A 26,995-nucleotide genomic window follows, 5' to 3' on the forward strand; every position below is an offset into this window, starting at 1 on the left:
CGTGCCTGTTCAGCCGGTGTGTATTTCAGTGCCTGCATTAGCTGAGGCACAAAGGAGGAAGTTTTGGGATAATGCGAGGTGCCTTTTGCAAAAGATGGTGATTGCTCCGATTGTTGTCCTTCAGGGAGAAAAGAACTCTAGATTTGGGTTAGACAAAGGCATTGCCTCTTCGGGAAGGAACCGCCCAAATCGGGGAGAAGGGGCGCGCTGGAGAGCGAGCAAAGGGTTATTAAAAGTTTTTTGTGCCTGTGCATGTTGTTCCATCTGCCAGGGGCCTGTAGTGGGCAGGTTTCTCTGCAACCCTTCAGCTGTTCCATATACAATATTAATGCTGGCCATTTCTATTCGGCATACAACAGCACTAATTGTAGTCTGAGGCATTAAGGCAGCCAGCCCATCTGCATAGAAGCTTTCAGAAAGAAACAAGGAGAAAAAAAAAGAATCTTTCACCCCCAGCTGGTAACCGGAGAAGTTGGTGCTAATTACGAATGCGTAAAGTTTGAGATCTAATTTTCTTTGAAACAGACTCAAAGAAGCCAATGGAACAGAGTGCGGTGGGTTTATGTCTGTGTTTACACAGGCAAATGGAGTTTTATTTTAAATAATTTCAAACTTGAAGCGCTCGATCTGAAAACACGAGCACAGTAAGATTAAAAAAAAAATGGCACGTAGAGCAGGGGAAGGGAGGGGTGTGAAGGGACTCTACTTGTAAAAATCCTCTCTAGGTTCGGCCCCGTAGGCAAGGACCCTCGGAGCCCCTGTCTCAACACCCTGAAGATGGGAATACGTGAACATTTAATTTATACCTCTCTGCTGCACGGCTCCCTTTAGGGAAGCGACAGCTCTTTCAGACCTGGAAACGCGCGATAATTATCTCCTCTCTGAAAACAGCTGTAAAGTGACTCTGGAGAGACTGGGGGGGATGGGGAGGGAGGGAGAACATAAAAAAAAAAAAAGAAGGTTGAAAAATGCTTAAAAAGGTCGCAACTGCGCTGAGGAGGGAGCGGGCGGAGCTGTCCGTGGTGCTGACCCGCCGCCGCTCTGGAGCCCACGCGTGGCCTCGCGTTCCCCCGCGGGCTCCTCCAACGTGGTGGGAGCGGGTGTTGGCCTGAGACAGAGGTCTTCAGGGGGTCGGGAGGGGCTTGGGGGGTGCGAGACGAGAATTCCTGCCGCTGCTGAAGTTGTTGTCGGTGAGAAACTCCAGGGAAAGCTGCTTGTTTGCAGCGTTTGGGGAGATTTTGGGAGGACGGTGGAGAGAAGACAGGGAAGTCTGGCGAGTTTGGGAACAAAGAAAAGCCAAACACCCTCTCGCAGCCCAGAGCTTAGTAGAGTGGTATCAAAGCTGTCAGCTGCCTCAGGGCTTCTAGGTGCGTCGCGTGTTAATAAATGCAACAACAGCAATAATAAAATTCATCTCTTAACGCTTGGAGAGGCACATGTGTGTGCTCATATCCATGCAGTGTGTGTGTGCACCGATTTATGTGGAAGCACACACAAGTAAACACGCTTCCCTCCTGCCTTCCAGCCGATCTATTGTGCTTTTGTTTCTCAAGTTTTAGCATTTCGTGTCTAAATGAAATAGCGGTGGAGAGGAGCAGGCAGCATTGTGAGCACAGAGGAGCTGAGTCCACCCAGCCCTCCCTTTGATTCTATCACGGGTGCAGAACAATGGAGATGCAGTGTAGCACCAGGCCTGCTGCCTGCAGATAAGAGTTTAATAGAATTTCTGAATGCCAAAGGTTTAGGATGTAAAATATCCCTATCTTCGTGGCGTGTCCAAAGGAGATAGAAAACAGCTTTTCAGGAGTACTCTCTGCTGAATATCTCCTTTATGTTAATGGTTTAGGAGCACATCAGGCTGGCAAGCCATGGAAATGGGCATCGTAAGAATCTCCAAAGTGGCCTCAACAGTTTAAAATTAGTATTTCTGTCACCCACTGCTCAGTAAAATGGCTGAGATGGGAAATCGAATCACTCCTGCCACATGCCCTGTGATGGTCTGTGGGTGAGACAGCACAAGTGCCTGCAGTACCCACTCATGCTCGTGCTGCCAGGTAGGTGTCCAGCTTTGGGCAGCTGGAGAGGTTTTTCCTGCTCCTACCTGCACCTGACCCAACCAGGGCAGGGGTGAACTGGAGAGGTGTCTGGGGCCTCTGTGGCTCTGTAGCTGGAGTTTTCCACAGGAGAGCGCATCCCCAGCAGGATTCAGCTTTTCCTGCCAGGCTCTGCTCGCTCGGCTCTCTAAGGACTCCTGGGGTTTCTGTACGTTTGTGAGCTCCCGCATCTTTTTGGAAGTCTTCATTAAGATGACAGTAAAGTCTTAATTGTCTCGGTGATGCTGGGGATGGTACGAGGGTTCAGGGAAAAGCGCTGGGTAGAAAAGTGTCCCCCCCACCCCGTGGGGCTGCAGCCTGCCTGTGTTTCCCCCCGCTAATCCCAAAAAGTTGTAATCTAAGTGCTAATGCTCCGATCTGTCAGGGGACATAGATGGGATGTGCTAATGCCCTTCCTGCCACACGGTGCCGGGGTCTCTCTCCAGAGCCTCCCTCCTTCCAGCTCGGAGAAGACTTTTTCCTCCCAGAGTGGCCAGATCTCCACCAAGCAGAGCATTTTCAAGGAGAAGTGTGACTCTTTCTGAGAGGAAAAGATGCATAATGCAGGAACATGCACTTTTCTTACTTAAAAAGAGTCTCCACGCTATCTTAGTCACTGTTTTCTTTTAGGACTTTTCCTTGTGTTGTTCTTCCCATCACAAAGTCCAGAATGTAACCCCTGAGCCATGATCTCTCTTTCCCGGAGTGAGGTGTTGTCTGCTGGGAATTTGCGTTGTGTCATCATTATTTTTTTTTTCCTTTTAAGGGGAGGAGAAAAAAAAAAATAAAATATTTATACACCTTTTAACCACTCACTTTTGAATATGTATATCAGCTAATATGCAATACTTCCAGGTTCATAGAGGCGATAAATTTCCCAGTCTGTTCTTTATGGTGATAGGTCATCTTCCTAACCACCAATAAATATTGTAAAGTACTTTCGCTGGAGCTGTGCTAACCCAGGGCATCTGTCACTCGCTGCTTGCTGCTATTAGGAATTATTGGGCCGTACCACGCTTCGGGATGCGCGGGGGGGACACGGCACGGCGCTTGTCGTGCTCGCCGTCCTTTTGTGTTGCTGCTATCAAAGGAGCCCCGAGCCTCGTGCATATTAATTATGAATCAGCTCGGGTAAAATCATTCACCTTCTGCTGGGTCTTGGGGAGGGGGGAGTGCGAGGAGAGAGGGGCTGGCGGGGCTGGGAGAGCCCCAACTCTCTGTGCACTCAAGGCAGCAGCTCCATCTCTCTCGCTCGCTCTCTTTGATGCTATACTGTAAATTTATTTCACCTCAGAGAGTAAACAGATATATTGCAACCCCAAGGGTTCATGGGTAGTGTATTTACAAAGGGAAGGCGCAGCAAGCCCCCTCTGTGCCATTTCCATTAATGAGAGCGGTCATTAAGTAAATGAGACATTGCCTTTAGCAGGCTTAAGAGTTCACACACTAAGGAGTATCAGATATTTAATTGAAACCAACAACCCGTCTTACACGCGTGTTACTGGTGTAGGGAAGTGGGCTGCCCTCCAAGAACTCTCCCCCCACAACCTCCCCCATGCAAATTTCATGATTGGTTTCCGTGATGTCATTTTGTAAAGGGGCAGACAATAGCTGTGGGGAAAGGTAAGTCAATATTATGTTCTTTCGCTGACAAAGGCAGATAATGCTGGCTTTTTTCTTTTCTTTTTTTTTTTTCCTCTTGTTCTTTTTTTTTTTTTCCCTCCCCTCCCCTCCCTTGGATTGAGACAGAGGGGAAAGGCTTTCAGAGCTCACAGTTGATGTAAACAGACGCAGGCGTTTCGCCTTTACAGCACGAAGGCTGGGTTGTTGTTTTGAAAATTGCACTGGAGAACCGAGGGGATTTTTATGATGATCATCATGCTCCTAGGTCCATCTTTGCTCGCTCGCTCTCTCGCCGGATGCGAGACGCTAGTGGACATGTTATGCTTCTGACTGAAAAGAGGTTGAATAAGATGAGAAAGGAGGAGATTTACTGAAAGAAAAAAAAAAAAAGCACAACGTCGCATTCAGCCGGGAAACTTTCTGAATATTTCTGGAAGAGGATGCTTGCCGGGTTTGTGAACCGCGAGATCGGTGGATGTTTATCAGGAGGGAGGTGTTAGCAGAAGACGCTCCCGGGCGCCGGGAGGAGTTTGCGCCGGCGGCGGCGGCCCCGCGGCCGCGGAGCTCTCGGAGGTGCTGACGGCCGGGCGCGGGACCGGGGCTCCGCGCGTCCCTCCCCGGGCTCCCCCCACACCCCCAGCCCCCTTCCTGCAAAAACTCCAGCCCAAGTCCGCAGCTCCGCACTCCTGGGGCGCTGGGGAGCCCCGCGGACCCCTCGCACGGGGAGGCGGGTGCGGAGGGCTGGCGGCCTCCCGCTCCCCTCGCCGGCGGCTGCTCGCTCCTGACACTGCCAGACTTTTATTTTTTTCTCCTATTTTTTTTTTCTTTTCCGCTCCCCCCCTCTTCTTTCCAAATATTGCCTACTTTAGAGTTCTCTATTTATAGCAGCGAGGCACAAGGGAAGTGTGCCATGTTTGCGGATTTCTCTCTATACGTTGACCACGACAGAAATCTGCGTGTTCTTATTTTTAGCTTGCTCGGAAGAGGCTTTGCTTGGCTAATCTCTTTATCAATTTTAGCAAAGTTTGTTGCCGTTGTTGTTGCGTGGGTAATTTGGGGAGAGAGCGAGGGGCAGGGGGCTGGTGCCTGAGGATGTGCTTGCGATCGACCCCGGCGAGTTAGGCTGAGTTTGGGGCGCAGTTTGTCGGCGGGTAGGATCAACACTCCTCGAGGAGGGGGCCCCAAAAGGGGGTCTCGGCACCCTCCGAGGCTCTCCCACGCGAAAGAGCAGGTCGTGGGGATCAGCCCTCTCGAAGCAGGAGGCTTGGGGCATGCCAACCTCCCCGGAGCCGGGCAGGGGAGGGGGCAGGCTGCCCTCTCACCCCCCTCCCCCGAGCGGACCGGGCAGTGGTGCGGGGGACACCCGCTCTTCTCCTGCTATTGTTGAGCCCCCTCTCTCCGAAGAGCCGCTGAAAACAAGTGCAAAAAGCCCCGGCTAAACCCTCGCCATCGCCCTGCCGCTACTTTTAGTTTTTTTTTTTTTCTTTCTTTCCCTCTCTCTCTCGTTGGCTCATCTGCTGTTATTATCAGCCTTTTCCATATGGCCACTTTAATTAATGGCAGACAAAAGGGAGTTTGGGGCGGGCGGGGGGCTGTGGGGGGAGGAATCTAGGAATTAGAGTTTATAGTTGGTTTGTCTCCCTCTGATGCTGTCATAGAAACCAGAAGCAAAGATGCCGCCTTTCCACTTCTTTGTATGATCCTGTTTATTGTTCCCGAGCGGCGCAGATTGGAGCAGGCGCGTGTTGCAAGGCACAAACCAGCGCCGGCTGCTACGGCCGGGAAACCCGGGCATAACTTGTCCCCTTCGGCTCCTTCAAACCTGCCTGCCGTCTTCCCTCCCCTCCCCTTCTTCTCCTGCCTCGGGAAGAACAAGAACTTGGTTTTCCTTTTTAGCTTTCTCCTTTTTTTTCCCTTTTCTTTTTTTTTTTTTTTCTTCCCAAGTGATGTTGTTCTGTGGGATCCCCGTCGCACAAGGAGTAGGAAAACTCCTGAAAGTTGGGTTTTTTCCCCTTCCTAGAAAGCAGATCAGAGTTGCCCCCTGTGTCCCGGCGGAATTGGGGTCCTTGTACCCCCGGAACGGCAGGTCCGGCTCTGTCCCGGGGTGCTGTTACAGAGGGAGCACCGACCCCGCCGGGGATGGGCGGCCGCGGTCGAGGGTGGCGACTTTCCGGGGGTCCCGTCCAGGAGGGGTCTGGGCAGGCAGTCCCGCTTGTCTCCTGCTCAGTCCCGGGGGAAGGGACCGTGAATCCGCACCCCCTTCCCCCACAGGGTCACCCCCGGCCCGCGGCAACTCTCGTGGGGAGAGGGAGCAGCGGGGCCGCTGCAGGAAAGTCAGAAACTCCTCCCGCCACGTCCTCCTGGGAGCACCTGCCGTGGGGACCCCCGGGGCTTGGCCCGGCTGGAGAAGCCACCGCTGCGGGACGGTGCTTAAGGTCACTGCCAAGGGTGGCTTTGGGATGAGATGCCTCCTCTACTTCGGGCAATTCCTGGGCTGGAAGCGGGCGAGAACTCCTTCCCTGCAGAGCCCAAACGTTCCCCTTTCTCTCCCCACCTCCACTCCCTCTCGGTCCGAGCTATTCGGCGCCCGGTCCCTTTGCCCCGGGAATCACCCTTGTCCCCAGGGCTGGGGGGACAGGGAGCAGGGGGAGAGCAGCCCGGAGGCTGGAGGGCTGCTCCCCCACATTTCCCCGCTCTTGTTTTAGAGAGCTGGGCTGTACCCGAGCATGTCCCCGGGCTGGGGTGGTAGGGAAGGGGGGGGCACAGCGAGCCCAGGTGCCTTCCAGGCGGAGATTCACCCAGCGGAGCCGGGACTGTCCCCAACAACCGGGAGCCGCAAACTGGGGGGCTGAGGGTGGGCAGGGGCAGGCGAAGCCCCCACTCTGCGTGTCCCCTGCCCCGTCCCACAGAGCCCCGGGAGCCGGAGCGGGGCGGCCGCGGATCCTGGCAGTCAGATGATGATGATGATGATGATGATGATGATGATGAGGGCAGGGCTGACTTCGCAAGACGTAGCTCGGCGTCAGAGCAGCTGCCATTTTAGCAGACGGTGCTAAACTTCCCCCGTCCGCCCCCCCCGGAAGGCTCGGCTTTGGGGTGCTGCCTCCAAACTTGGGTTCTGGATGGGACACGCTGCTCTTCTTGTGCTTTGAGGGGAGCAGTGCACCCTAAGTCAGCAATACACCCGGAACAGGCTGAATGACACAGCTTTAGAGCTCAGGAATATGAACTCTTCTCCCTCCCTGAAATCCCCCCATGGTTTGGCATCAGGGCTTGAGGAGAGCAGGACAGGTTATACTGAACCTCAGAAATCAGTCTGTGCAATGCAAAATGGTCTCTAGCTCCAGCAGGGGGTAAAGCTCTCCTTTCACAACCTCGGGTGGGGCTTATTTTGTAAGGGATGATGCCATCCCCACTCTAAAGTTTGGGGGGACCCTCTGCCCCCCGAAAGCAGAGCAAGGAAGGGGAAGCGGCAGGTTTACAGTAAAGTCTGGAGCCACGGCTGGGCTGGGCTTCCCAGAAAACATGAAGTGAGGCGTGGGAAGGGGAGGGAGGGGCGGGGAAGCATCGCCTTACCGCTGGGAAGTCAGACGTGAGAGTTTAATGGCAAAGTGGGGGACAGGACCCGCTCTCCCTTTTGCTTTGTGTGTGTGTGTCAATCTTTAAATGGAAGGGCTTATTTTTACAGCTGTAAACTGTGTGGCTTAGTTGCTAGAGCTCTTCCCTTAATGAAAAGGCAGTCTCCTTTGTAGCTGTCGCTTTGTAGCTGTTCCTCTTTCTCATACGCGGGAGCTGAGCATGGAGGATCCATGCTGCAAAAACTTCCAGAGCTGAGAATACACTGCTGTGCGTTCCTCTTCTTCCCCCAACACCCCCCCTCTTTGGGTTATTTGTTGTGCAGATGCTGTTTGCTCCCTGGCTGTGCATGCTGACACTCAGAGGGGAGACCAAGGTGGCCTCAGACTCCAGGTTTATTCGGCTTTTTGGGAGCTAGCAGCTGTGTGAAAGGGATTATCAGTCTGGCATTAACTACCATTAACAGCCTCTCAGTTCCCAGGTATTTCGGGAGTTTTGACAGGGCAGAAGTTGCTGTTAGGAAACCTCACTCTTTCCACCTTTTCTTCCCAATTTTTCAGTCTTTATCCTGGATTTTACTGGTTTCTACAAAGAATAACTCCACCATCTATGTACACATGCTGTTCTCCTTGGTATGTGGTGCAGGGTCCACTGGTGTCTGACATCCTTAAGGCTGGATTGCGTGAAACTTCCCATTGTAAAATATTCTGTATCACTTCTGAGGCTGTTTACCTTTGCAAAGTAGAAGTTTGATCCACAGGCCAATCCTTAGAGAGGAGAATCCTGGTGTGAACAGAGAGGTGAGGTGATAAGCGCAGGCTGTGAAAAGTTTCTGGGGTGAAGAAATGCCTCAAAGCACCTTGCTCCAGGAATGAAATGAGTTCACATGAGATTTCTTCTTCGGGATCTGGGAGCCAGGTCATGAGTAATGGTAAGAGCAGGGCTGGGACATCTCTTCTGCTCCCTTCAGAGGGGGGAGAGAAATCTGTCATTTCCTGCTCCCCACAAATATTTTCACCAAGGAGAAAAAGGGCTTTATGGGTGTATACTTGGAGAAAGCAAGTTCCCCCTCTCGGCAGGTTAATATGTCCAAGGGAATTCCTGAAAGTGCAGTGTTGGAGAGTTCAGGATCTGCTTTGCTGGGAGCAGCCTGTGTCATGGTTTGGCCCTTTGGGACAGGGCTGAGACATGGAAGGTGAAGAGCAGTTTCCAAGCATCTCCTTCCCATTCAGGTTCCGTGGACTTCCTCTGCATGGGAGCAGCAGCCCAGGAGGGCATCCCTCGACTTCCCCAAGCTGCTTTCTCACAGTATCTGGTGTGGGAGGGAGGTTGTTTCTGCCTTGGGAATAGCTGGAGGTGGGCACTGAGGTGAGGACATCTCAGGGGCACGAGCATGTGTTGAACACGTATGTTTAAAGACTGTAAATGTTAAAAATCACCAGAATGGAGCAGATCCTCAGGAACTTTTAACATTGTGGATTTTCTGTGGACTCTTTTATAGAAGGCACAAGCTGGAGTTGTAAGGAAAAATGGCTAAATATAGAACACAAAACTAGTGATTTTCTACTGTTGAGGTAATTGATCCTGACAATGCTTCTGTGAGGCTTTGCTGTGGGCTTGCGGGAGGGGATGGGGAGGCAGAGAAGGTTTCTGGGCTGGAGAGGTCCAGACTGGGATCCGATGTGTAGTCTCGGTCTCTTTAAGCAGGAGTTTGCCCTCTGAGGGGCTGTATTTTGAACAGCACTGGCTGCTTTTTAAAGCCATGCCTCCCTCCATGCTACAGGAGCCTTTGATGAGGCAAGAAACTGGTCCAACTGTGCCCTGGATGGACCCAACACTGGGAATCGTGGCTGTTTTTGGGCAGACCCAAGAGGGAAAAGGCAGGCATGGCTCTGGCTTGTTTACAGGTGAATGTGGGGAGAGGATATGGGCTGGGAGCGTGGCTGGGGCTTTATCCCAGCACACTGCTCCTCTGCTTCTCCTATCAGAACATCCTGCTGTGCCAACTGCCACGCACACATTCATATGTGACTCGGATGCCTGATGTGTTTTGGAACAGCAAGGAACAGCAAGGAAAGGAAGGTAGCTGGGAAAGCTTGCCCAGGGAAGGGTGGCCTGGTGTGAAAGGAAGTCAAGAAAGAGAAATGGGGAATTCCCAGCATAGTTTGTTTGAGGAATGGGTGGCCAAGATCGCCTTGTCCTACCAGCTGGGCTATTTCCAGCAAATCTCAGTCTCAGGGAAGAATACTGAAGTGCCATGCTCTGCAATGCTCTGCTTTTCAGTTTGGTTTGGTTTTGGGGGGAAAAAAGAAAAAGAGGAAAAAAAATAATTTTCACCTAAATTAAAATACTTTTGATCTTTGTCTTTCATTGAACTTTTTGCTTCAGAGAGAATAGATTAATAAACACTTTCAAATGGAAGAACATAGTTTGGAAAGGTTCCCCTTTCATCTTTAACACAGAGCTTTAATGCTAACCTGGGTATGAGCTGGCTGTCCCCCCATTCCTATTCTCTTGCTTTTTTTTTTTTTATCCTAACAACAATAAATTTGCTTTTATTGTGATCATGCTGGCCTTTACTGGTCACTTTTTATTCTTTCCTTTTTTATTTTGAAGTCAGCATGTTAAAAAAAAATCGCAATGTTATTTTAATCAGACCAAATGAAAGAGCAAATCAGAGCGAGAATTTTAATCTGCCCCAAGCAAAACTGCCTTGTACATCTGTCATGTTGGGATTAGTGGAACTCTTTAAAGAAGCTGAAGACTTTTTAAACAAAGTATTAAACATTTGTGACCTGATTTCCATTCTTACAATATTCTCATTAATAAGAGTGCAGGCTGAAAAGACATCTGTTAGGTCCTATTTGTTTTAAGAATATTAAAGGCTAATAAGAATATTGGAGGGCGGGGGTGTGGGGGGGGAATTTAAGTGTAACATTTAGAGCCAGATCTCAAAGCTGCAAGTGATTCTGGGTCTAACTTGGTGGGGGGAAGCATGAATCTTGGTCACAGAGTTGGATGCATGTTGGTCTTGGTCAGTTTAGGGTGTTGGTGCCTGGGTGAGGCTTCCCTGAAGGCTGGGAGCTTTGCCTGGGGCTCCATCCCTGCTTCAGGAGGGGAGAACAAGAAAAACATTGCCTTTCCAAGATAAAATTTAGGCTGAAATGATACAGAAGCAGAGACAAATACAACTTTGTAGACAAATACAACTTTGTAGACAAATACAACTTTGTAGACAAATACAACTTTGTAGACAAATACAACTTTGTAGACAAATACAACTTTGTAGACAAATACAACTTTGTAGACAAATGCAACTGACATGTGTGTGTCACCTGCACTCATCCAGGGCTGCCTTGAACCAGCCAGGAAACAGTGGAAGGAGGGAGTGAAAACATCCTTCTTGGTTTTGCTGCTTGCGTTTTGTTTGATGGGAAGGCAGTTAAAGTAAATGGCCCAGCTTGGACCCCTAAGGAAAAAATGAAGCCAGGCATGTGTTCAGTAAAGTACTTGCTGAAAGAAGCCTTCACTATTAACGTGGGTATATGGTTTAAGAGGAGGTTGCTGTCGACTGCAATCTTTGCATCTTGTTTATGCTTGCTGGGTAAAATATTAACTAAAGCATCTGAACATAAAGTTCTGGTGTGAAAGAATATCAGCAGGGGAGAGCCATATGGTGCCAGGCTGCTAACAAAATACCAAACGCTGGAGATTCCTTTTTGCAGAAGACTGAAAACTCTCGTTCCCATCCATAATACATGAGCTCACGCCTTTGATTACTCTAAACATTAGTCCAAGCGGTACAGGCGTCTCTTTGGAGCTTACACAACTTAGGGCACGCGGTGCTCTTCCCCCCTCTTCCTTTACATAAAAGAAATCGATGTTGAGCTGTTAAGATACAAATATCCAATATGCTGTAAGACAATATGTTTCCGAAACTGCTGCGTAAGCTGCCTTTCCTCTAATTAAATATAAACTGCAGCAGAGAGTCGGGTTTCTTCGTTCCCTTGCTTGAAACTCTTTGGCAGGTGCGTGGCTCTCCCTGGGACAGTATCTGCAAGTCAGCTCTCTGCCAGTTTTGGGGAAGCCTCTTGCTCCTTGTGGGTGCAATCAGAACCTTTCTGATCGATGCTGAGGACTGTAATCGTCTCTCTGAGCAGCAGCTCACGGGCACTTTTACCTGAACCCTCCCTGCAGGTCAAGAGTCAGGTGTATTCAGCAGCGATGGATTCAAACCCCACATTAGGAGGATCCCCTGGTGAATATTATTAGAAGGTACAAGAGATGGCTCTGGGAGAGCTTTCATGCACACAGTATTTAAAAACCGGGGTATTGCCAGAAAAATCTATAGATGACACTCTAAGCACTTTTGAGTTTTCTTTTTTTTTTTTTTTTTTAAGCAATCCCTTGAAACCAACAATTTGATGTTGAATAACTTGTGCTTGTCACTGGGCTCCTTGAGTGTGGCTGGTTAAGGTTTGTGGGAAGCGCCTCATTATGTGAGTGCAAAAATACCCACACAGTGCAGAGAAGCCTCCCCAGCAGCTGCCTTTGGTTAACCCACATTTTCAGAACTGGAGCCTTTCCCTGCTCCTAGTGCTGTCCAGCCTGGGAGAGGCAGCTCTGGGGGTTGGAATGCGATGGGTGTCTGGCAGTCACAAGTCTGGGGCCAAAGCTTGCATTTAAGTCACCCGTTTCAGCTCCTGGACATCCAAACCCTCTTAGAAGCCCATCAGAAGCCTAAATGCAGAATTAGGCTTTCCTCTTTCATCACTGGTTTTTCCCATTTTGGCTGTATGGCCAATGCAGGGTGATGGGAATGTCTGGTGAATGTTTTGGGGCAGGGAGGGGTTGGGTCTGTGACACTGTGTCCCAAGTAGAGGTTGCTCCACTGTGCTGCTGGGATAAGTGAAGGTGTCAGATGGGCTTTGAAAGAAGTTGCCTGATTTAAGTCAAAAACTGCCTTCTAATGGGGCTTGAAGCCTAAAATGAGCCTTCCTGGTGCACATGTGTTTGGTCCTTGCTGTACTCAAAATCCAAGTGAGTGTGTGGGAATGAGAGGAAAATAAATGAATTCGCTTCCCTGATAAAGGAAAATGAAATCTTGATTTGTAAGAAATCAAACCTGTTGGGTGGGTGAGATTCCAGGTAAAGTTATCTTGACCAAAGTTAGCCCAATTTGAGAGGGGCTCTGCAGAGGGGCACAGTTAATTCATCCCTCTGAAATTTGATGTTGCCATGAGCACATCTGAGGTCCCAGCTTCTCCTGCTTTTGCATACGCTTCTCTTCCATAATTCCAAAGCTTTGCATCTAGCGAGCTTCTGGCAAGTGGAGTTAAAGGTTTGTTTGTTGCCCTCAATATTTTGATGTAATTAGTCAGCGAGTAACTCGCTGCTTTTGCCCAGAGAAATGCGCTCTCCAAGAACACAAGTGACAGGAGAGGATTAAATAGCCTTCTGGAGAGAGCTGCTCCATTTTTTTTTTTTTATTAAAAACAAAAAAAAGTAAAAAAAAAAAAAAAAAAAAAAAAAAAAAAAAAAAAAACAAAACAAACCAGTGCCTGGGAGCAATGTTGTTGCTTTAAAAAAAAATGACATTTGAAACAGTTAACTCCGCCTGCAGTGTCTCAGCAGAACACGGAGTTGTCAGCTTCTCTCTCACATTCCCTAGAAACTTTCAGCTCCCTCCCATCATGGAGCAGCTTCCTGGCTGCTGGGGAGGCAGGTGGCTCTGGCAGGTTGGCTACTCCTGCTGTGCTCACCCACTGAGCAGGGAGCACTGCTGAGGAGAGCAAGGACTCCCTGCTGGAAAGGGGAGGACTGGGAGAAAATGATTTGGAGGGGAGAGAAACTTCTGACTCACGGGATATGAGCTGATCCTTGGCTGTGGGACTCAGGCATGACTGCACTGCTGGGGACTGTGGGTTTTCTCCGTTCCTGGCTCAGTTCTGGGACAAAACCAGTGCAGCACAGCGGGCTCAGCCTGTGCAAGTGGCTGGAAGTGAGGATGAAAGCTGCTCTGAGAGCAGTGCCCATGGGTGTCCAGCTGCTGCCTCATCCCTCCTCCTTGTTGTCCCTGAGTTGTATTCCCAAGCAAGTGAAGGCTGTGGGAAGGACAGAAAGGTATCTCTCGTCTCTATTTAATTTCAATTACAGGGAGCCTGCAGGAGTGCTCAGAGCAGTGCCAGCAGGGCTATAAACTTAACATATTTGATGATTCTCCTCTTCAGGCAAGCAGTGCACAGCAACCACCCTATTCAGCAGCAATAATCCTGGGGGGCTGGGACACTCCGGCTGGCAGAGACTCCTGTTTAATAAGCTGACCCTTCAAAAGCCGTTAATTGCCTTATTTCATAGTGGGCAGTGGGGTACCCTGTGTGTGTCCCCCTGATCTGGGGGGCTCAGCGAGGGAATGGGCTCTGTTTTGAGTGTGCTGGGCCCACGCCATGGGAGGGGGTGCTGGTGGGAGCTGGGAGCCAGCGGGCGCTGAGCAAAGCTGCCTCGTACCCCAGGGGAGTTGTTGCTGCACGATGATCTCACCTCCTTTTATGCCTTATTGCTTCTGTCTCTCTGACTCCATATGACACACGCTTACGTGTCAACTTTTCACTTCTTATATGGCAGCAGAGAGGAAAGGCTTAATATCATAAAGACAAGCTGGCAGCTGGGTAGTAGCCCATTTAGTCATCTAACTTTGCATCAGAGGCACTGCCAGCCCCTTCCCTGGCTCTTCCAGGCAGCTTCTCCCTCCTCTGCCTGACCTGGTGTCACATGTGGTAGAAATCCCTGCCAGAAATCCACCTGCTTGAGCAAACACTGTTGATGGGCCCCAGTCCTGTGCTGGGGACAAGAGGATTTGTGTCCCTCAAACCCCTCTGTGTGCCCAACTTGGGCCAATGTTGAGCAGAAATAATGTGGGGTTTTTGTTTTAGCTATTGTGGGTTTTTTTGCAGTTCTGTTTTTGTCTGGAATCTATGAGGCTGAGGGTAAGGTCCCACCACAGATTCAAATTCACTTTGCCTATGACAGTCAACACTGGGGCAGCTCCAGAGGTTTGGAGCCCAGAAGGAAACTCAAGTCCTTGACAGCTAAATCTATGGATGACTAAAATGGTGGAGGTTTCTTCTACTCTCACTACATGCTGTGGAAATTTTCAGAAGCAGGTACTGAGCTGAACCCTGTGCTGTCCTGTCCCAGGAAGGTTGTCTTTAACTGGCTTTTCTTCCTTGCTATTTCTGTATGTGAAGAACCCGATTTATTACCTTTGCTCTTTACATTTGGCTTTCCCCCAGCGTGTAGCCTTGTACCCTCCTCTGAAAGCACAGTGCTTGGGCTCCCTCTTCCCTCTTGATTTCCAAACTAATGATAGAGCAGTTTGGATGCAGTGTGTCAAACACTTGAGCCGGATCAATGCATCCAACTCAGTCTGTTTTGACATCCATCTCTGCTTGGAGTACCTCCCTGTGCGGGCCTAGAGCAGCTGTGAGGAAGGGAAGGCTTTGGTTTCAGCAGTTGCTGATGCCTCCTTTCACCCTTCAACTTGTTGGGGTGGGGTCATGCTACCAGTCTGGGGGGACAACCCTGTCCCCATCCCCATGGGTGGGGAGATGCACATAGTGCTGGTGTTGTGGCTGCTGCCATGGTGGAGATGGAATCAGCACTATGCTGCTCTCCCTGGAGGTTTACCCTTCTCTCACCAGCTGGGAGAAATAGAGGTGAACTAGAGGAGTCTTGGAGTTGAAATCCTCTACTGTAGTTTGTTCCTCTGAGGGCATTTATCTCATTGTGGCTGCTTCCTCACTGACCTCTTCTTCAGCCACTCTTGTCACTGTTCACCTTTAGGCCCAGGAGTCCTGATTCCCTGCAGCCCCTTTGCACAGCACAGGTACAAAGTGCACACACGGCCCTAAAGGTCTTCCCAGACCACCGTGGGTGGGGAAGGACACCCGTGTCCAGCACTGGCACTGCCAGTGGATGTTCTCTTTGTGCCTGCTGTGCTCAGCCCGACTTGCACAGGTGGTTTGGCCCTTCCTGAGGGCTTCTGCGCATCAGCAGCCCTGTGAGAAGGGTTTTACAAGACCGGAGATGCTCTTGTAACCTCACCCTGAGCCATCAGGTCTTTTCCTTCAGCAGCAGTCTGTCTTGGAGCTGCTTCCTTCCCAGCGGCCCAAGACAAGCTTATCCAAGACCATCTCTAAGAATTTATCTGCGCTGAATTCTCCTGCTGGTGTTTCGACATGTCGGCTCCACGGAGGCTTTCAATTTGGTATGAAAAGTAATTATTGCCGGGGTGCAGTTTAGCTGTTGTGTTTTACAGTGCTGGTAAGGTTAAAAGAAATAATAATAATAATATAAGAAAGACTCAGCCAGAGTAACTGCCTGCAACATGCTATTTGCATTTTTAAGGAAATACTTCTTTGAGACAGCTTGGGTGAAAGGTCGTCATTTGCATATAAATGGAAAAGAAAGTGTGTGATGCTGGAAGTTACATCTATATTATTTTCTCAGCAGTGAGCTGCTGTTTTGGAGATTAAGGGACACGGTTTGCATTTGGCTTTTGTGGAACAGAGAAACTACCAGGAAAGCCAAATTAGAACAAAAAAATGAGGGAAATGTGCAAGAAGAAAGAAGCAACATCATGTTTCTGGGAGATGCTTTCCTGGAAGCCTGACACCTTACACGCCTGTTTGCACATGTGCTGGGCACAGCACATGAGTGTGGCTGGGCAGAGCTCCCTCTGAGTGCATAAAAGGATGGATGCTGGAGATGAAGCCAGGGGCAGGAGTGGTCCATGCTGTGAATAAGCCTGGCAGAAGGGGAGGATGCTGGCACTCATCATTTGCAAGTGATAAGCCAGGGTTTGCTTGATATTTTATTTTCTTCTTTAATATTAGTTTTCTTTTCCTTCAAACTCAGGTATTTTGGAGAGGAATTAATCAGCTGTGTCAGTGAAGTTCCTCCAATTGCAGTAGGAACACTCACACTTAGTGTCTGGCAGGAGAAAGGCAGGAGGCAGAGATGTCCATGGCTCAGGTCTTGCTCTTGCCTTAGAGAGGGGTCTGCATTGCCTGAGAGCTTTTCCAGGCCCTTTTGCTGCCCTGGGCCTTGGAGACACCAAAGGGATTCTCTGGTGGATAACCTCAGTGCTTTGTTTCACCTCTTGTTGGTGGCCTTGCTTGCCACACTTAGAGCAGCTTTGTGCTTTGACAGCTCCCCCACGGAGCTGGGGGAAAATGGGATGTTGAACAGTGTTCACTCTTTAATCTTTTTGATCAATACTTAAGAACCCTGTGCAGACAGCAGCGCTGCTCTGGGCATGCAGCTTTTGTTCCTCTCTTGAACAGTACACAAGTGGTACAAGGATGGAAGGTGAAAAACACCTTTTATACCCTCTGCAGTGCTGTGTACTGTGCTGCTGCCACTTAGTAGAAAAAGAAAAAATACTCTAATAAAAAGTCTTATTAACTGGCCATGAACACTGGAGCATGAATATTACTCTTAATGAGGAGAGACTGCAGCCTCATTTGCTTCCCTGCATCGTGGGTGCACAGGGCTTCAGCTCTTGTGGTGCTGGCTGATGCAGAGAAACAGGATGAAATGTTGGTCCTTTCCTAGGGCTCACCTTGGTGTGCAGAGGTGCTGGGCAGGGATGGACAAAGGGCCCCAGGTGAAGGATGGCAGCACAGCCATCACCAGGGCCTGGGGATGTTGTCTTCTGTGGCAAGGTGATGTTTGAACCTTGCTCCTGGTGGATCTTGATCCTGCTACTGAGCCCCACCACTGAGGGCTTTGCTCCCTCTCCAAGGAGCAGGTTGCCCTGCTTCTTCCCTTTCCATTGCAACATGTCCTTGTATTTGGGATATTTGAATAATCTTGTGATGAAACCAGTTGCTCAGTGTCGTCTTAGGGCAAGAGGAAAGGGATGATCCCCTTTTCCCATAAAGGACCTGACAAAGAGTTCAAAAGCATCCAAAAGCGCCAGGTATGACAGGGCAAAGCATGAGCTGGCGTGGCTAAGGTGACCACAGGGGCTGACACAGCCACTTGGGCAAAGGTGGCAGCTGACAGCATCAGAAGCAGGATGAGCCAAGGGCTGAGGTGGCATGGGGCTGGGAAGTAGAATGTGAGTCACTTGTGCTTCAGGCAGTGTTGGAGGAGGGAGCTGAGGCAGGGGATGCTCCCTGTGCTGCAGGAATTGCTGGAAGGAGAGTGGCAGGTTCTTGTGGCTGGAGATGGAGAAGCAGCAGCACTGTGCTAGCAGTGACCTGTCCTCTCCCCCTTTGCATCGTGAGATGGAAACTCTGGTGCTCTCCTCCTCTCTCCTGTGCCCCAGAAGCTGCAGAGCTGAGCAGGGCTGTTCTTGGCTGTTGGCACTGAACATCTCAGAGCTGTGCTGGTGCTGAGCTGGCTGCTGAGTGTGTCAGCAATGCACACTGTGCTGCAGGGGTCTGTTTGGCAGTGAAAGCACTAGGAAGGCTTGATCCTATCGAAATCAAGCCCTTCCTTTCCTTTGGGTAAGGGGAAAATAAAAGGTCAGAGTGCACATCACAGATTTCATAACCTTTGATGTCACAGCATGTGATTTGGTAGCATGGTGGGTTAAGCCAGCACTGTGTTTTTGTTGGAATGGTGGGATCACAAATTCAGCTCATTGCTACAATGAGTTGTTGGGTCTCTGAACAGCCATGCAGAGCAGCAAGGTAACCTGCTCTGTGCTTCAGTGAGTGGGGCCACGGTGGGGATGAGGAGCAGTGAGCTCATGAGCAAATTTTGAGTCGTGCAAACACAGTCAAGGGTAAAGGTCCCTGCAGTTCAGCTCCAGCTTTGCAGGAGAAACTACTCATGACTCCTTCATTTCTCCTCTTATAGAGATTATAAACCCTTTGGGACTTGTCCAGGTGAGAACACTGAAGCTCAACATCCCCATCCCTGAAACTGTCCAAGGCCAGGTCGGACTGGGCTTGAAGCAGCCTGGTCTAGTGGAAGATGTCCCTGGAAGATGGCAGGGGTTTGGAACAAGATGGTCTTTAAGGTCTCTTCCAAACCAAACCATTCTATGATTCTATGATTTGCCTAGTGATTGCTCAGCTCCTCTCCAACCATAAGGAAAAGTATCTTTAGGGGTCAGCAAACGAACAAAGAACAACCACAGTCTAGCCACCCATGCTACATCTCCCATCCATACACCCCATCTAAACTGATTATTAAATCATATTTGCTGATAAGTATGAGATGTAATATCTATTACACAGCTGTTAAACCTCAATTAATATGTTTTAATGATCAGTCGTTTACTGTGCACTATACAATTAACATCCAGTATTAGATCTTAAATTAAATGCGTGTTTGGGAAGCTGAATTTGCAGCACTGAACATCACCATGCCATGGTACACAGTGATAATTGCCTCGAACAGACAGGCTTTCTGTGCCCCGAGAGGGGGTTAAACCAACACCCCTGGCATCGGAGAAGAATGGAGGAGAATTGCTACAGAAGCCAGGTTCTATTTTTTCAGTGTATTTTGATCCCTACGGAGGTTTTCATTAATTTCTCTTGAAAAAAGCACCCTGATGCTGAGCTGCTGTGCATGTGAGAAGGTCGAGCTGTGTGGGATACCGGCTCAGAGGGGTGTTTTCTTGGTGAGGGTTGGGCAGGAACATGGGGCAATTAGCTGTGCTGAGTCCTGGAGGCTGTGCAAGGGGGTTCGGTGCTGCAGTTTGGATCTGAGACTGAAGCCTTAAATCAAAGTTGATTCATGCTGCCTGCCAGGGGAAAAGCTCTCACTGCACCCTGGGGTTGGGGCCATGCAGGGAAGCAAATTCAGCTCTTGGTGTTCTCCATGCAGTGACCAGTGGCCACAGAGCTGTGTGTGTGTGGGCAGTGCCCTGCAAAATCAGAGTCATAGAATGGTCTGGGTTAAAGGGACCTTAAAGATCATCTTGTTCCACCCCCTTGTCATAGGCAGGGACACCTTCCACTAGACCAGGTTGCTCCAAGCCCTGTCCAACCTGGCCTTGAACATTTCCAGGGATGGGGCAGCCACAGCTTTTCTGGGCAACCTGTGCCAGGGCCTTACCATCTTCGGAGTAAAACGCTTCTTCCTAACAGCAAATCTAAATCTCTCCTCTTTTAGTTTAAAACTGTTTCCCCTTGTCTTATCACTGTTTGCCTGTGTAAAAAGTTGCTCTCCCTCTTTTCTGTAAGATGCAGGGGTGTTGGGCATCCAGCAGTGCAGAGGAGTGCAGAGGTCCAGGGGTGGCTTCTCCAGCCTAGAGAAGTTGTAGAATTTGGTTTTGAATTTTTTTTTTTAAATTTATTTTAATTCACACTAAAGAAGGGGACCAAAATGCTCCCTCTGAGCCCTGGCACTGCTGCTATATCTGCTCTGAGAAGTGAGCCCATGTTGTCTGGCAGGACACTGAAGGACCCAGCTTGTTCTCAGCACACTGCTGCCTTGTTAACACAGGATTCACCTTTCCCAGTGTTCCTGAGCAAAGATGAAGAAAAATCTTTCTCCCTTCCTTTTGCTTTTGTCACACTTGGGGGAGCAAATGAAGATTGATATGTTTTTCTTCTAGTCTTTCAGTTTAAATATGCAGTGGTGCATCTTATGAGAAAAGGAGGCCTTCACCCCCCACCTTTTCTCTGTGGAAGTTTCCTCTCACCCCAGTGCTTTGCTACGTCAGGTGCAACCTCTGCTGAGATTTGGAGACAGGGTGGTGCTGCAAATGTGGCTCCCCTGGTGCTGTAAGGACATGTGTGGGAGCTGGCTGCCGCCCAGGCAGCCCCCTCCTGCAGCATCCTGCCTTGTTTTTTATTCACTCTCCCTCCAAAGCTTCCTATGAGGTTTGCTGTGTTTATTTTTGGGGGAATTTTCTGCCATTCTTTAGAGGGTTTCATTTTTTTCTGGAAATCTGTGCTTTCTTCTTTCTCTGTAAATGGAAAGTAACACACACACGTCTGATTAACACTCAGAATTGCTGTGGTCTCCCTCCCAAGTTTCCACATCACCTTGTTTGGTGTTGATGAGAGTGACCCAAGTGTTTCACAGAACCTGTTCTTCTGTACCAGGATTGTACACAGCTTGCAATATTTTGATTCACAGCTGACAGGTTTGGGAAAGAACATCATTAGGAAGAGGATGGTTGTGGATTGTCCTAAATGTTCCTGGGGAAAAGCAGCCTGTCCACTGGAGGCCCCAGTGTGTGCTCCAGTCCTGACTGTGTGGAGGGTCCTGAGGAGGGAACTGGTAGGGGTTAACACACATGTCCTTCACATAACCAGTGAGCTTTGTTTCTGCTGAACCCAGGATCTGGAGGGAGGTGGAAAAGGCAGAGCCAGCAGTGCAAGCTGATCCTCTCCGGAGACCAGACACATTTAAGCAGCACAAAGTACAGGAAATCTGATTCCAGTGTTGATGGAGCTGCTTTGGCCACCCAAAGTGGGCTGGGCAGAGGGACTGGAGCAGGCAGGAAGGCTCTGAGCTGGTGTGGCCAACACACCTTCAGCCTAGCCGAGGCTCCTCGTCCCAACACTCAGTGCCTTCCCTTCTTGCTTAAAGGGATGAAAATTTGGGAGGTTGAGATGGGGCCTGTGGTGAGGACAAGCTGGCACTTTGAGCCAGATTTTTCCATGGCAGCTTCCAGAATTCACCCTTAGCCTATGACTTAGGCACACATGAGAAAAAAGGCTCAAAAAGGATGAATCTGCATGTATGTTGCTAATTTTTCCTCCTCAGGGTTGTATCTCATGACCTCTCAACCTTTCAAAAATCTTAAACCCAAGCAGAGCTTTGATCTGGCATTCTGGATCCATTGTTTCTACAGTTTAACCCACTCTCTGCTCCATCCCATAGAGGATGCTCCTGCTTTAAAACATGTTTAGGAGAAGGATGCTCAGTGAAATGCTTCAGATGAGCAGGCAGGCTGTAATGGCCTATGAATGTGCTGTTGAAACATCTTTATTTCTTCTTATTTGATATTTTCTCCCCTCTGTTCTCCTTTCTTCTGTCCCTTTCTAGCTTTTTTTTTCCTCATTTTGCTTGGTTTTAATCATCTACCTGGCCATCTGTGCTTCCCTGCTCCCTTTCCTCGGAGCTTCTCCAAAGCAAAATAATGTTTCAGCAACTCTTGGATTTTGCCTCCAAGCCCTGTGCCTTTTCTTGGGTCTAGGCTAGAACACAGCGTTTCAAACAGAGTTTGGAGTCTCCCATGAAACCTAGAAAAGTTCCCCTCGCTGCACTCCTGGCTTCAGAGCAGCTGTTTAAGGACAAACACAAAAAGATGACTTTCACAGTCACCTATCTTAGGCACTATCTTGGATGTACATCATCATAGGATCAAATTATCCCAGTCTTTCCATGTACTTGTTCCTGCAAGAGCACTGTGGGAATTACTGGTTGTTTTGTAGTCTGTTCTAGAGGGAGAACAGACACAGGCAAGGAGGAGTCAATTCCCTGGTGATTTTCTGCATGTTCTCCTAAAAGCTGTTTTGTGGCAGAGCAGTTCCAAAGTTGCTTGCCTGGTGTCCTAAACAACAAGTTATCTACTGTTGGCAGCACAGCTCCCACAGGTTTCCTTTAGCCGGTCTGAACCTTCTCCCTACTTCTCCTGTCTTTGAGATCACCCCAAAAATAAACTTCAGGGTGAGAAATGACCCACTCTCAGGATGCTGATGCCAGAAAGTGGCCATGGAAACCTATATGGGGACCCTCCTCTGCAGTCAGTGATGCCAATTCACTGTTCTAGATGTGCAAACTTTTGTGAAATATTAAAAATTAGCTTCACCTCTGGAAAGAGAAGAGAGTGTAAAGGGAGAAACCCTCTGCCAGCTGCCATGGGCACCATGAGGTGTCCAGCTCCCCAGTGATTACTCACTGTTAATAGTGTGTTTTCCAACTGAGCTGAGCAGTGTTGCAAGGTTTGGGGTAGGCTGAGGATGCAAATTCTTCATGACTGGGGGTCTTGGCCTTGGTGTGGCATCCTAGGCTCCTGCTCAGGGCCTGGAGACCCTGAAGATTTGTATGGCAGGGAATAAATATTGCATTTTCACCTCTGGCTGATGCTGCTGATGAGGTGCCAGGCTGACTCTGGGTTCTGACCCCGTGTTCCTCTTTCCCTCCCCAGAAAATGAGTTTCGGGGTGAGCTGCTGAATCAGAGGTGGACCTGCGGAGAGAAGATCAGCAGCTGCGAGGGAGCCGCCAGCCTGCACGGCACACACATCAAGGTGAGCACACAAGCTTTTACTTTTTTAGCACAGTGACCCCCCCCCACCACACCACCCCATGTGTTGGCCATGGGACGAGGGCCACGTGCTGCTCCAGCCCCTATGGACCAGCTGGTCCTGGGGGGATGGAGCCTTTCCGGTACCCAAAGTGACAGGCAGGACTTGGAAGTCTCTGTCTCCTCGCTACAGCCAAACCTCCTGTATGGTGAATTCGGGCAGGGAGGGCTTCCAGCTGTCAAGATTTGGCTTTGAGTCCAGATAGTTAAATCCTTGCCTTCCTCTCCGGTGCCATCCTTCAAGGGTGGCTCAGATCTGGGTATTTAGGTCACTCCCAGGACTGTTAAAATAGGCCCTTTCTCCAAGGCGCCGGCTGGTCGGAAGGAGCCCCTCGAGCACCAGGTGAAGCTGTGGTGCCTTTGGAGGGGACAAGCGAGGCATTCATTCCTGTCGGGACCCCGGACAGCTCCCTGGGCTCAACAGAGCCACTCATTTACTGCTGCAGCTGTGGCTGATGAAAGAGGTACAGCCAAAGCTGTCAAACCTCCTGGCAGATTCTCTGCCAGCAGATTAGGAAGCTTTAATTAAGCAGAGAACTGGGCTGCTCACTACACAAGTGGTGCTTCCTGTCCTATTTTGACCTCTCAGTAGTGAGGCATCATCTCCAGTGTGTGGGTGGACCCACCTGGGTGGTGAGGAAGCCTCCTTGGGTGACTGATGTTACTGACCCTTCCTGTATCCCCAAATAAACCAAACCCTGGTAAAATCCCAAGCCAGCAAAAATCCGCCCTTAAAAGCCATCCTTCTTCACTAACAAGCTGTCAGCTGCACACAGGTGTCGCCAGGAAAGCTCACACCTTCTTAGAGAGCAGAGTAAGCAGTTGTTGCTACATTTAAAATGAGCTCAATTAAGGCTTTTCTATTGAACCTGCCAAATAAGCACTTAGATTAGATTTAATAAGATTGTCGTATGTTAATAAAGCAATGATTACAAAAGGTAATATTCCCAGTACCTGGTGCTCATCTAGTGCTCTGCCTCTGACAAGCACATCGTGAATATTAACCATTTCTTGCAATCCCCAGCTCTGCTTATGTGCGTTTTAACTGAGTGACTGATTCAGGGGTGAGAGGAGGAGATGTGGAGAGGGAGCCTGGAGGGAGCCTGGATATTGTGTGCATGTGTGCAGCCCTCTTACCTCGCAGAAGGAGAGGTCTTGATCCCTCTCTAACCTTTGGATCTGCACTGTGTGCACACACTTGCACTTACAAGTGTGCTCATAAATACATATTGTATTTAAATGTAGTTTTTCATGCCAGTCACAGCTCGTAATCCACAGGATGCGCAGCGGTGAAGGACAATGGGATGTGGGGCACGTTTACTTATTTATTTTTGCCTCTAAAGAAGTCCAGGCATGGGATACAATTTCCCATGACAGGTTTGAAATGAGATCTCTGCAGTGCTGGCGAGAGCTGATCTCTGCACGGAGCCAGCTGAGCCCGTCTGCACGGACGCTCCTGGACCACAGTATCTGATGGCAAAATGAATCTTTGTGTCCCAAATCTTTATTTTCCTGTGCCATGGGGACCTAGCTGGGGTGCAGCTGAAAAGCAGGCAGCTTGTTGGTGAAGACTGACTGCTGTCAGGACAAGCAGGGATGGTGGTGGGGTCACCAGAGCCCATCCCTGCCACGAGCGCCGGCTATTTTGTCCTCTTTGGAGACACACACGTAGCTCACTTCAACAACCCCTTCACATGGTGCCAGTCGAGGATAATCTTATGGAAAAGGCAGCTTATTATCGAGCTGGAAAACAACGAGGTTGAAGAACTACGATTTATTCCCCCCCCCCCCGGTTCCCTACCCCTCCTCTTGTGGCGTGAGAGCCATCGGCACGTACGGAGCCGCTCAGGCCTCCCTGGCGTCGGGATTGCGTGTTGTAGCCCTCTGAGACAGTCAAGAGGAAAGTGTATGTCAACTCAAACTACAGCGTATGAAATCACCCGGCCCAGACGCGCACGGTGCAGCTGCGGCTGTGTCAGACGTGATGCTCAGGAGCAGCTTTTCTGCTCCGCTTCCCTCGCGTGGAGGATGCTGCTGTGTGGAGGATGCTGCTGTGTGGAGGATGCTGCTGTGTGGAGGATGCTGCTGCCATCGCCACAGAGTGTCGGCGCTCGGGAGGCGTTTCACTCGCAGCACCGGGTGCTTTCCGGGGGGGTTGGACCCTTCCTGCAAATGCAAGCTGACAGCACGGCTTCAGGAAGGATGTTTGTGACACAGCTGTAGTGTTGGATTTGAGGTGGGTACAAGCTGTGGGTTTACGTCTAAACATATCAAGGAAAAATCACACACGTGTCCCCCCCCCGCCCCGACTCCAAGCCTGGGAACACCGTGCAGGGTGTCCTTTCCTGGAAGCAGTCAGAGCAAAAGGCAGGCAGGAGTTTATTCAGCCGAGGACAGGACTCACAATAGGTGGAACGTCAGGAGGATTTAAATCAAACAGCAAGGAAGACCCTAAAGGAAGAAGAGGAAAAAAAAAAACACCTCCTAATCTTTGAGTGTGGTTCTAAAATAGCAGCTGGGAGCTACTACTGAGCCTTTTTTTAAAAGTAGAGGCACCCTGTTGATCAAGGGTATTTCTTCCTCCATCATCCCTTACTTATTAAAAAACTCACAGCTAGAGAAGCTCCATCAGGATGAAATCCTCTTCATTTTCTACAGTGACCAAAGATGCCATGGCACTTTGCAGAGAGGAAGGGGGAGAAATTTGGAGGCCCAGATGAAGGTCTCTCTGCCCATGTTCAGCCTGCAACAGCCAAGGAGGAGGAACTCCTGGTAGGGTGGGGGAAATACTCCCCCCCCCCAAAAAAAGAAGAAATCAGAACAGGCCATTCAAACCTGTCCTCACTAGCTGGCGAGCGCTGAAGGGCAGTTTTGCTGACTTTTTTCTTCAGGAGTTAATCAAGGGGCTCTTTGGATCTGGAAGAGGGGGAGGACCAAGCAGAAAACTACTTTTCAACAATTCCGTAGGAAAAATGCAATTTCTTCTGTCATTTTCCTTCTGCTGCTGGGCAAATGTAAGTTTAGGGGTTTTTTTAAACTAAAAATAGAGGCTCTGTGTGTCCGTCTGTCCCTCTAAAGCTCAGATGCAGCTTCTTGCAATTGGCATTTTGCTATGTCCACAAATAAGCACTGATGGAAGCTCTGCTGCTTTCGGTGTAAAATAAATAGTCCCGCTGAATGCTCACCTCCCTTTGTCCAGCTGAAGGCTTTTTCAGCATGTTTATTTTCTCTGAGCTCCGTGGTGCTCTTGAATACATATAAAGTATTACTGCTGAGCCGGGGGAATTTCAGCAGGGCCCTTAATGGCACAGATTTGCATAGAGCTGTCGAAGCCCAGGCACACCTGGGCATCAGCACATGGTGGGCTCCCAGTGGGTTTATGTTCTGTTATGTCCCTTAGCCTCCCGTTGGAAAGGAAATGTGTATTAAGATAAGAAGGAAGAAGAAAATATCAACCCTGTAGGTACTCCATAAAAGGAAACTTTGGATCTGTGCTGTATTGCTGTCTTGGCAGCAGAACAAGACCTTTACTGTAGAATCAGGCTGTTAAAATTCACGTTGTAACAGCGGGTTAAACTCTTTCTCAAGTTTATCTGTCTGAACCTCATTGACTTATATTTGCAGTACTGACACATCATCATTATAACTTGTATTCTGGTTGTGTCAGGGAGCTCCTTAGTGTGGGGCAAACACATGGTGCCGTGGTGCAGGGGGTATTTCTTCCCTTTAGAGAGAAAAGGGGGGGGAAAGGGGCACTCAGGGATGAAATGATGTTCCCAAGGTTACTCTGATTGTCAGTGGCAGAGCATTGAGTTGAATCCTGAAGCAAGTACCCTGAGACCCCAGCACAGGGTCCTTTCCTGCAGCACTGGGCTAGGAAACTTGCTAGATGCTTATTTTGATTCAATCTTAGACATAACCTATTGGTAAGTGAGGGGGAGCAGAATAAACCTCTGCGTTTTCTAGCTGGACTAACATGCCTGTGGCTGGCATTTCCTGTGGGGAAAACCCTCAATAATTTAGGAGTTTGGGTTTGGGGTTTTTTTTGTACAGTAGGTCAGGCAAGGCAGCCTTTTTGGGTTTTGCATTCTTTGGTCCTGAGCAAGGTTGGCTCTGTTCCTGTCTTAGGTGGCTCCTGTCCCACTGCCCATGTGGTAACAAAGTGTGTTCCTGTCTTCCCAGGGTGTTTGATCCTGGCTTGAAAAAGGTGTGGTAGGCAATGTCAGGAATTACTTTGAGGTGCTGTGGTGTAGTGAGGAGCCTGGATGTTACCTCGGAAGTGATACCTAATTTCCTGAAGACAAATGTTACATGAAATTGGACTTCCCTTATTTATAGATCTCCCACATTTATAGACAAGCAGCTTGAGCCCTTCCCCCCTGCCTGTCCTTGAAGGACAGGGTTAAGAAAATTGAAATTTTG

General features: G+C 49.4%; 1 protein-coding gene across 6 annotated transcripts in view; it reads left to right on the forward strand.

Moving 5' to 3' along the window:
* The window catches only part of MYT1 (myelin transcription factor 1), a 65,531-nt gene that overhangs the window by 721 nt on the left and 37,815 nt on the right, over positions 1–26,995 (forward strand). For 3 of the 6 annotated variants that reach the window (XM_064673993.1, XM_064673994.1, XM_064673995.1), the window contains exon 2: positions 22,417–22,517. In XM_064673993.1, the coding sequence (XP_064530063.1) occupies positions 22,417–22,517 (101 nt within the window). Of the gene's footprint in view, positions 1–3,471; positions 3,717–3,844; positions 4,290–22,416; positions 22,518–26,995 lie in introns of those variants that run through there. The other 3 variants (XM_064673997.1, XM_064673996.1, XM_064673998.1) reach the window with 3 other exon arrangements.

Source organism: Pseudopipra pipra, chromosome 17, assembly GCF_036250125.1.
Source record: "Pseudopipra pipra isolate bDixPip1 chromosome 17, bDixPip1.hap1, whole genome shotgun sequence".
Classification (NCBI taxonomy): domain Eukaryota; kingdom Metazoa; phylum Chordata; class Aves; order Passeriformes; family Pipridae; genus Pseudopipra; species Pseudopipra pipra.